General features: G+C 40.4%; 1 protein-coding gene across 1 annotated transcript; it reads right to left on the bottom strand.

Moving 5' to 3' along the window:
- Positions 1 to 2969: 2969 nt before the first annotated feature.
- marcksl1b (MARCKS-like 1b) lies at positions 2970 to 5884 on the bottom strand. The gene is made up of 2 exons (XM_067611481.1): positions 5419 to 5884; positions 2970 to 4396 (listed from the first exon to the last, which is right to left on the bottom strand). The coding sequence occupies exons 1-2, from the start codon at positions 5503 to 5505 to the stop codon at positions 3839 to 3841; spliced, it is 645 nt and encodes a 214-aa protein (XP_067467582.1). The 5' UTR covers positions 5506 to 5884; the 3' UTR covers positions 2970 to 3838.
- Between the last annotated feature and the right edge of the window lie 5466 nt (positions 5885 to 11350).

Genomic DNA, 11350 nt, shown 5'->3' with positions numbered 1-11350 from the left:
TTCATCGGCTAATCGTTTTGTCCATAAAATGTCAGAAAATAGTGAAAAAGATTCGTTAAAGTACCCCGCAATCCAGGGTTACATTTTCAAATGTTTAGTTTTGTCTGACTAAAACAGTCCAAAACCCAAAGATATTCAGTTTATCATCATGTCCCACGAAGAAAAGCAATACATCATCACATCTGAGAAACTGAAAGCAGCTTATTTTTTAATTTTTGCTTAAAAATGATAACAATTATTTAATTATCAAAATAGTTGCTCTATTAATCTTCTGTTGATCGACAGATCGATTGACTAACCTTGCAACTCTAGAAAGAGAACTTATTTTGTTTAATTTACTTTAAGAGATTTGAGGAGGTAAAACACAGTAATCCACAAGAAATACAGCCAAAAAAACAATTTGGTGTGCCCAAAATGTTTTTTTTTTTTTTTATCCTATCCTGTCCTATCATCTTGCAACCCCTTTGATTAATCCAGCAATCCCTTGTGAGGGCCCCGACCCCCAGGTTGGGAACCACTGGTCTAGACAGACTACTCTGCACAGCAAGTGTTTTTATGTTCAATTCAGCGATGTAGAGGTGAGTAAAATAGCTTTGGGTAATTTATTATCTCCAGCTTCATCAGAAAATCAGTTAATGACACACTTGAGCAACTTTTGTCTTGCTCCCCTCTTCAGGGATCTTATGATTCAGAAGGACATGATGTGGCTATAAAAGCAAACTTCCCCAAACAGACCCTACATCCAGTCTGAGAAACCTACAGTCCACCCAGACATCCCACCCATCATTAACACCAATATTTTATTTATATTCAACATTTACAATTTCTCTTTTTTATTAAATTTTATTATTGAGTACTTGCAGTCAGTATTTTACTACAGTTTAATATTATTTGCATGCCTTAAATAAAGAAATTACACCTTCAGCATTAAAAGGTTGACATAGTGGTTTCAGATGAGTTTCTCTCCATTTATTGATGGTTTACTTACAAGAAGCCGTATCAACTTCAAGTGTAGATCTTTAAAAATCAAAAAGAACATATTTACACAGCATTCCATTAAAATTTAAGTTGAACAGTGAAATACATTTTATTTGTATGTTTTTCGTCAACACATTTCTATATTTATTTTTATGTTATTAGCTTATTTGTCAGGGACAGTGCTCACTGATCAACAGTATAAAAAAAAAAACTGTAAATGAGACAGAGTTAAAGACTAATTGTCATCGATCGGGTCAGATGTGAAGAAATGACTCCCTAAAGATAGAAGAAAAGACATCTGCAAGGAGCTGTATCTAATATAGGTCATGTATTTATGTCATCCAAATGTTTCAAATACTGTAAGACAGGAACATGTACAAATGTATGTTCTTGCCAATTCCAACATTTCAAACATAGCAATTAACATAAGAAGGATGAAGGAAGATTGTAGGATGCGTGAAATATAATGTATATATTTTCCAAATATACTCACAGCCCTACATTGAGGCTGATAATGTATATTAATACCTTCCTAAGAATCATTCTAGCATCTTAAAAAAAACTGGAGCCAATAAGGAAACCAGTATAATATCTGTGGGGTTCCACCAGGTGGCAGTCTGAGCTCACTTGTGTTTGACTGTCATCTACAAACCTCTGCGGACTCTGTAAATGAATGAGAAATGCAGCGCCTCAGAGCTGATCAGTGACAGAATCTTGTGTATAGTATACCATACAACCAAAATAACAATATAGATAATAGACCCTTATGGTTAACATATCTTTTCTGGAGCATCCATTAATAATTTATGTAACAACCGCCAGTCTACTGTGGAAGAAGATGTGAAAGATTTCTACAATTTAGGTCTGAGTTGAGGTGATTTTGCTTACAATTTCCAACTCTATTAAAGGTAAAAATCTACTGTCTAGGGTTTACAAATGGATCTGCTTCAATGAGCAAAGAGCTGTATCAATTTGAAGCTGGAGCTTTGTTTAAATAATTCATTAATTGTTTGAAGGCTGGATCCAAATGTAGCTCAGATCTCAACTCATCATATCATCATGTGAACTAGGTCAGTTCACCCAGAGCAGTACTGCTGTGTTCAGCTAGCCATGATGTTCAGAAGTCCATTCGGAGGGAGGGAGGAGGGGGGGGGGGCTGGGGGGGTTGCGGTCGGAGGTAATAGAGCTGATCTCAGGGCCAGCAGACTAATAGAGGGCCAGGGGTCATCGGGGCTAACATTGTAGTTCTGGTGCGTTCAATTGTATCCAAACTGATCAGTTAAAAATTTGTGGGTGTTTCTCATTGCAAAGACAATCACAGAATGACCCAGGTGTAATGATCGCTGCATAAATGACAAGGTCTGTATGTGACAGAGAGATTCTGCTTTTATAGATATCTTTGTTTCTGTATTTTAGTTTCAAGGTGGATCTGCTACTCTAGTGCAAACTAAAAAATTAGCTGACTGAGAAGAATAAAGCTTTATTGATCTAGGTTTGGTCTCTGGGTGGCAGCTGATCAGATATTACACTAAGAAACCTTATTAGTACATTGTTGTGTGCAGGTTTCTCACCATGTAAGTGATTTGGTAATATTACGTCTTTGGGAAAAGCCTTTCCTCATGAATATGACTGGCTTATTGAAGTGGGTTTTGAGGTCAAATGTGGAAGGAAATGAGACGGGTGCTCCCAACTAAAAGTAGTTTATCTTTTTACTTTAATTGGTCTAATATGCAGACACCAAAACAAATCGTAAAATGTAATGCATTTAATGTCAAATCAGCCGTTAAACATGCTCTCTTCAGTAACCGGATGAATTAAAACTGAGTGTTCCTAGTGTTTACTTAGCTGCTGGCAGATTCATGGCTGTGAGTGTTATTTGGCACTAAAGTTCAATAAAAACTTCCCATATGACAAATAAGCTCAATAAACTATACTGCCTTGTAATAGCAGATGTAATGTACAGTGTAAATAACTGTAAAGACACATCAACGGGCAGGTAACCAACATTTATTTACCATTATCAACTTTACAATAAAACCAGTAACATCTGTCAACATTAGCAAAATAAAGAACAGAAATCAATCCAATGTATTTACAGAGACAAAGCAGATTCAGGCTCACACACGACAGATAAACAACTCTGCTTCATATCAAACCGCAACAGTGAACATAGCAAGCTTAAGTGTTCTTTTTTTTTTTCATAGTAAGGTAAAAATCAACATTGTCTATTTTTTTTAACAAACAAGACATAGCTTCTCTGAATCTTTAAGATGGTTCTCTATAATACACCACAAAATACTTCAAATTTGGGTTAAAATATAGGAATGTAAAAAGTTGGCGAGTCTCTTTATTTGTCTGATTTCTTTTTTTTTTTGTTCTTTTTCTATTTAACAGTCATTTCAAGTGGTGGTGGTGTCCTAGTATCTTCTCTAGCTTCATTCCTTCAGAAAGGAGGCATCTTGATCTGTAGATTTTTAGGGAAAAGATGCTTCGACTCCATCCTTCTTCATCCATCCTTCATCTATACTTCATGGTGTCATTAGCTCGCGTTCTAGCCATTAAAATCCATCTTCCACACAGCGACCAACACACAGCCTAAAACTCAGTCAAGGTCCAGATGTCGAGCAGTAACCAGGGAAGTGATCTAGTGAATCTAGTCTGTCGTCTTGTTATCATGACGAAAAGTGGCACGTCGAAGGAGTCTCTCACATACATGTGTATATATTTACATATACATATATCCATATACATATGTATACATATACACATATATATATAAATATATATATATATACTCTTAAATTTTCTCTCTCTCTCTTGAAAAACAGTTCACCCAGTTCATTGTGAGTTAAAGGTACAATCACTCTTTCTTTTCAGAGGGAGCAGGGGTCGAGCTGCTCTCCTCTGTTGGTTTTGTGGCCTCAGGGGCCGGAGCAGCTGCCTCCTTGGCCTCCTCCTTGGGGGCCTCCTCTTTAGCCGGCCCCTCCTCTGCCTTTGGGGCCTCGGCCTCGGTGGCAGCGGCAGGAACAGCAGCAGCAGCAGCTTCCTCCTTCACCTCCTCCTTCTTCTCCTCTGCAGGAGCAGCAGCTCCGTTCTCTGCTGGCTTCTCCTCGGAGGTGGCGGCGGCGGCTGCTTCCTCTTTGACGGCCTCGCTCTTCTTGCTCTTCTTCAGATTCAGCTTGAAGTTGAAGGACTTCTTAAAGGAGAACTTCTTCTTCTTCTTCTTGGGGGTTTCCTTAGCTGCAGCCTCGCCCTCAGGTTTAGCAGCCTCTCCATCTGCAGCAGGTGCCGGCTCAATAGTGTCGCCTCCTGCGCCGGCTTCAGGCTCCTTGGCTGCCTCGGCTGAGCCGTTGGTAGCGGCAGCATCCCCATCAGGCTTTGTAGAGACATCACCATTGGTCTTCACATGTCCATTCTCCTGGAAAAAAGATTGAAAAATACAAATGTCACAAATTGAATAATCTGTTTCTAAAGCCAAACCATCTGACAAAGAAAACCAAATCTATATATAGAAAAACATGACTGCGCATGCATAAAATACGAGCAGGAACGATTTTAGATGCGCTTTTCTCATTTCTTTTCAGAGCATCGTCGTGCTCATCAATTAACCACCGTGTCGCCCGGCTCAGAGGCGACGCCTTGCAGTACCCTAATCAGACGATAGGCGGCGGTAGCGCCACACAGACCGCTCAGAGTACCAGACAGACATCGGCTCAACAAAGGCAAGACTGGAGCTCATCCATGTAAGAATGAAAACACATCAATTGACGTTTTTTTTTTTTTTTGTTTGTTTGTTTGTTTTTAAACCCAAGTAACAGAACTTATATTTTAAACGCTCAATTGATGAAATTAATACACAAGTCTCGTCTGTTTTTGTCACTTGATATGTGTGAAGATAAATTCACCATGATCCAAAAATGGTCCAAAGTATCGAATTTATGAGGAAATATCTAAAACAAATCTCGCATATATTCAAATTGGGAAAGTCCCAATTTGCAAAAAAAGAAAAAAAAATCCCAGACACACACGAGCAGGTTTGTAGCTGTTTTAAACGGAAAGGGGGAGTAGACTGCCTACGTGCGCTCCAGCTGCCCCCCCTCCCCCTTTAAGCCTGGCACTATCAAACACGTTGTGCGGATTTTGGGATAACCCTCAGCCCCAAAAACATATACTCACTTGAACTCAACTTGACATACAGGCAACTTGGCAGCTATTTTTTGTTTTGTTTTGTTTTTTGAGGTGCTCTGTGGCAAACCCATTAGCAGCAGACAGGATGCTAGAAGCCCCACCTGACTTGCCCAAAATGTCCTCACATTCAAGTTTAATCAATTCAGCGTCGACTAAATTCGGTAAACTCATGTTTTAGTGTGAGAAATTAAACTTTTTTACATTTCTACATATCTCCTCTTGTAAATAAAGAGTAATTGTGAGTGTATTTACCTGTCCATTGGTTTTGACAGCTGCAGCATCAGCGGCAGCAGCGTTCGCCTCCGCGGCCACCTCTCCCTTGGATGCCTGGGATCCCATTGTCTTCGGTGAGTAGTTGTGTCTTCTAAAGCAAATTAAAAAGAAAAACTAAAAAAGAGTGGTTTTAAGTTAATCCAACCCCAGGGTGAGTGACGTATCCAGCGGTGAAGCGATGAAAAGTGTTTTTATTTTTCTTCAAATGGCAGCTACTTCCCTCCGGTTGCTCCAGTGGTCGGACTTGTCACCCCGGTAGAGAGAGACCCTCTAAACTCATCACTGGTTGAACGCAACGCTTCAACATACAGCAGGTTGAAGGCGCCGCCTGTGGGCGGGGCCTGTTGAGATTTGACCATTCAGCGACCAGACTAAGGGAAAGTCTACCCGCCTCTGGCCAATGACCGCTGACTCCCTGAAATTCCCCCCGCCCCCTCAGAAGACCCCCAGCAATGAATTCAATTCAGCACAGCTAAATTCAGTTTTATGAGCATGAAAGTAAAAAACAACATTGACTTGGCATTTAGATAAAAGATGAACATTTTTCCTATTATATCCTTTTTCTCTATCTATGAGTGTGTTTTTATACTTCTAAATTCTTAGGACGGCTGAGTGTTTAAAGACAATCCATCAAACATCTTGCTGATGTTAAGGCTAGAATGAGGGCTAGTTAGGTAATTATGATATGTGTGTTAAATCAAGTCACAAAATCACAGATCTGTCTCTGAGAGTTTTACAGTCTGAGTAGCATGTATGTGTGTGTGATGTGAGTGTGTATGTGAGTACCTAGACAACTGAGGACCAGGGTCACATTGTGGTCAGCTCCTGCACTCCACTCCGCTGTAAGTATTAACACCCATGGCAGTGTAGACATATATAAAACATATAACTGGAATGAATGAATGAGTCATAAAAGTAGATCTGTAATAACAGCACTCATTGCCACAGTTTGTCTCAGTCATGGCATGCAGCAATGCAGTCCATGGCATCAGTTTCACTTTTCTTAAGCAACTAGGGAAGTTTCCGAGTTTGTCTCTTTTGGTTTCACTATCGCTAAGTATTCTCACTGATGCACAGGGGTCACTTTAAATTACAGACTGATTCAGCACTTAGTCAGAGTTGCAGTAAAATGTAACGCAACAGGTGTTGTCAGATACGGCTGTGATTCAGAGTCACAAAATGCTGACAGAACGGGAAATGTCTATCATAGTCTTGTTATGTCACGACTTTGATAAGCAACAATTTGTTGTTAAATGTGTGTATTTCATATAGCAAATATAGAAAATGCCAACATTTTTTTTTTTATCTGCTCTATACAAATCTCACCAGAAAAAGAACACCATGCGACCAATTTCCATTAGCTAGCAAGTTAGCACGGCAATGATTGGATATAAGTGAATTATCATGGTCATGAGATCATGGTCCCTCAGAAAAAATATGTGACAGACGACATGACACAGGACACGAATTGTGACAAATGGACAGGTGAAAAGTTCAGCTAGAAGAGAGAAGAGAAAAAAATGGATTTTAAGATTTGATGTTACTTGTTTACTTGTTACTGTTTCTGCTCTCTTCCTATGTGCCCACCAGCAGGAGCAGCTGAATGGTAAAATGGACCAAGTTATGTCACACAATGGTGAATGAGGGTTTAATCTATTGTTCAGTGTTGTGCACTCATTGTGAGTATGAGGACACTATTTTTTTTTTTTTTTGGTGATCTGACTGGAGAGCAGGTTCAGCGTCGGGGCTAATAGCATGTCACGATGTCTCCTCATGGCTCCATGACTAGATTTGTTGTTCACTTCCGCTTGTCAACAACATACCAGCAGCAAAATATGTCAATGTGATGATCATGCACATTCCACCTGATCATTTTCTCCCAACACACATTCCATACAACAGCTGTTAAAGCTACAAATCTCAGTTATGGGAGGAAAAGACGCTGTGTTCGATGTCACAAATTGATCTTTACTGCGACCAATCAGCCTAATTGATTTTGTAAGACTTGGGAACATTGGAATGCGTGTCAGCAACCCGTCTTGATGCAAAATCAGCTTTCCAATCCAAATGTAAGTTCATGCACGCTTTGGTGACGTATCTTAATCCGTGCAACAGAACAAAGCTGACTCTTGCATGCTGGGCCACATTATATAAGTATACAAAATGCGATAATAATGCAGTTAAGACAGTTATGTGTGTATTACACAGCTCATGCAAACATCTTGTTGTGTGGTAAATACCATATGATAAAATTCCAAATGCTATATCCATGTGACTGCATTGATGTGATTATGCTATGAGTAAAAGTATTTCACAGTAATATTCTCTCTCTGATTTTATTCACATCAATAGCCAGTTAAAGCACGTGTATAAACCATATGGCCAGAAGTATGTGGACACACCCATACTTGATTATTGAACGTCTAATTTCAAAACTACCACTTCTCCTGGTCATTCTTTCATTCATTTGTGATCCGAACAATGGTGGGAAGGTCCCTTTTGTTTCATTTCTGAATATGAATATTATGTGCAGTATTTAGGTTGTTTCATTCATTGTGATCTAGAGCAAGGGTCATGGTGATCAGAAGGCTTTGCTAGATATCTTTTTTATAGTAGAGCACTAAGATATTCCTCATAAACAGCCCTAGAAGTACACAAACGTATACGGACAGAACTGTCCACATACTTGTGGCCATACAGAATGCCTTGTTCTCATTTTTTGAATGGTGGTTAATTTGTACAAATTCTTCATGTGGAGGCAAAAGTGAATAAAAACCTGTAAAACGGCAGCAGTAGTCAACAAAAGGAGTGTGACGAAAATGTGACGTTGGAGATTTTTTACACAAGAGTCAGAAAACCTACAGAAGGTGGCAACTGAACAGGTGGGATGATGATGAGGTTTATTATTAATAAATGTATTATTCACACAAAGTCTGTGATTATTTCCTTCTCTCGGGGTTTAAATAAGTAGCTGGATAAGTATGTAATCAGATGTGATAAAAATACTACATATATGAATAAACTACAATACATCAGACACTTTTCTAGTTTCCTTCACTCTGTGTTACTCTGGTTTGCCCTTGCTCTATTCATTTCATAGCAGTTGCACTGAGAGGACAACCTTTTCTCACACATGTATCACGCTGTATCTATCTGACTAGCCTTGTAAATGTCATAATAATGTGTCCACTGTGTGCTGTGGAATGCCTGGCACGCAGGCCCTCCCGTCTCCTCAAGCCATCTTCTCCTGTGAATGGGCTTCTTCAGCCTGCCTGAGGTAACTCAGCCCTGCTGGGGGGGGGGAGCAAGAGAGACGCCATCATGGTTAACTTTCGCAGATGGAACTACATCAAGTGCTCCTTTCTTCTTCTTCCATGAAAACCCCCGTCCGTGTTTAATGGTAATGACGACGGTGTTGAGGGCAGTGACGAGGAGCAGGCTCATCTTCAGCCCCATCACCGCACTCGACACTTTGCTCTGTGCAATGTGTGTTTGCACATGTGCGTCTGTGTGTTATGTGCATTGTGCATATAAGGGAAGCATTGTCATGGGACCAGTGAGCGTCAGGGGGTGAAAGGCACAGAGAAGCAGTCCTTCACACATAGACACATGCATTATGCACCCGCGCACACACAAAGCAAGAAGGGCATCAGCTGTGACAGAGTTCATATAGATGCACCGAGGGCTGGAATGCAGAGAGGAGGAGAAAGACGAGGGAAGGGGGGGGGGGGGGGGGGGGGGGGGGTTCTGATCTGTATGATAGAGCCGAGGCCTTAGATGGAAAGAAAGGGACGGTGGGAAAGAAAGAAGACAACCAGAGACGGAGGCAGTCGTATCGTTTGGATGTGCCGTTCTGTGTGAAAGACAAGGAATGATGTGCTGATAGCTGAGTGATAGCGTTGGGTGTGGCTGAGAGACGTGATAAGAGGTCGTCAAATGACAGTTAAACCCCCCACCACACACACAAAGTTCCAGTGAAGAAAACTGACGGGAAGGAATTGAAGGATAGAGTTGGGTTTGACTGGGATTTGAAGGCCAATGCTAATAGTTTTTGTATTGCTGATTCAGGTGCTTAATGTTTGCTAATAATAATAGTACGATCAATGTAAAATTTATACGTTTAATGCCCAAAGAAGAGTATTACCCTCATTATTATTCTTGGCTTGATGCAAAAGCCTCTGATTAAGAAAAATGACTTGATTGGAACCTAATCAAACTGTATTGTATCAGGGCCAATTCATGTTTGTGTGTGATCCTATAAAAAATGATAATGTGAATATTTCTTGACATAAATATCCATCATATTAGAGTTAGATGACATACCTGGGCAATTACCCAGGCAATATCAGCGAACATCATATCATCCTGACCCTGAGGGTTAATGGAAGAAAGGAAGAACGCATTAAGATGAGTAAAAGGAAGAATTAAGGCTGAAGATGTGGTTGAAATTAAAACCTGGCTGAGGGAGGATGGGCAGCTATGACTAGCATAAACAAAATGATTCTATACAATTCATGTATTTAGTTTTTTCAGGTGAACAACAGTATGAATCATAGCGTAAATTGTGGCTACATTTTTCGATGGTGTGGTAAACAGTCAGGGGTAATTCACCTTCTTCGGCTCCTGTCACCTGACTCCTGCTTGTGTTTGTTTTAATGAGTCAGGGTGTGCCTGTGTGTGAAAGGTACTTTCCAATCAGGCAGTGATGTATTGATAAACAGGAAGTTGGGGAAATCGAAAAATTCCCACACCAATATGAAACCGCATTGTTTCTTTCATTCATAACAGCACTTCAAAGACCACAGCTGTAATTGTCATCAGTTAGACACAATTTAGAATGATTTCTAATCAATGTTCCAGATATTAAAAGGTGTAAAAATTGTATTCTGCTGCAAATGTTCAGCTGATTTGACATGGATTTACCCTCCACTGCATTCCTGTGTATTAGGAGCGAGCTAACACTGGAAGCAATCCACTTTTAAGCTTCTGCATATATTTCAAAACTAAAGACCTGCCAATAACTCCATTAAAGCTTCAAAGGGCAGATGTCAGATTAGTTTTCCAACCACCAGCCACCCTCAAATTGCTGGAAAATGATTATTAGGGACTTGTTACCTCATTGGGAGTCTAATTGAGCCAATCATTCTCTTTAACTTTCTCCATTGCTTGCTGTCACCTTGTCACACCAAGCTACAGTGATCAGCCTCAGGGTATACTCCGAGTTGTTCCTGCCCTTTGAGGTGCTACCTCCCCCCCCCCCCTCTCTTTGATCGCTGGCTGGAGGTCGTCGCCTGAGGCTCGTCATACAACCATACCCTGACCGAGAATGCTTTCCTCTTGGTGTAGGAATGCTGACTTCATCTCTGGGTGACTCTTATACCTGCCCCGTGGCTTTTATCCTGTGGCGGTAATTTATTTTCATGTCAGTCAAAGACATAGCTATTTCTTTTAAGTAATGTATGATCCCAAACCCCCACCCCCTCACTCTCTTTTTGTCTAGCTGCAGTCAATGAAGCTTTGTGTATGTATTCCTGGATGTTGGGCTTTCACACTGTGACTGAGCTCTGTTTTCCAAGGGCCCCATTGTTCTGCGCCTCATCACCCTATGGATGAGCATCACAAGTCAGCTGAGGGGTAGTGGAAAGGTAGAACCGGGTGGTTAAAGACAGTGAAGGGTGGAGACAAGGGATTATGGGTATTAAATCAGTAGAAACTGAGCTGATAATTAGAGAGAGTGCACATACTTCATGAACATATATGTCCGTGTGCTATTTTTGGACATTCCCATCATACACAAAGAAACAATGTCATGTTAAGGTGATTGAATCAAAATTTTTTGAAAAGCACACAGGACTTGCCCTCAATTATAATCAGCCATTTTAATCAAAGCCAGCCTAGCTGTGGTCAATAT

This window comes from Thunnus thynnus, chromosome 15 (assembly GCF_963924715.1).
Source record: "Thunnus thynnus chromosome 15, fThuThy2.1, whole genome shotgun sequence".
NCBI classification, from domain to species: domain Eukaryota; kingdom Metazoa; phylum Chordata; class Actinopteri; order Scombriformes; family Scombridae; genus Thunnus; species Thunnus thynnus.
The sequence above is the reverse complement of the archived record's forward strand: the minus strand, read 5'-3'. Positions and strand labels throughout refer to the sequence as shown.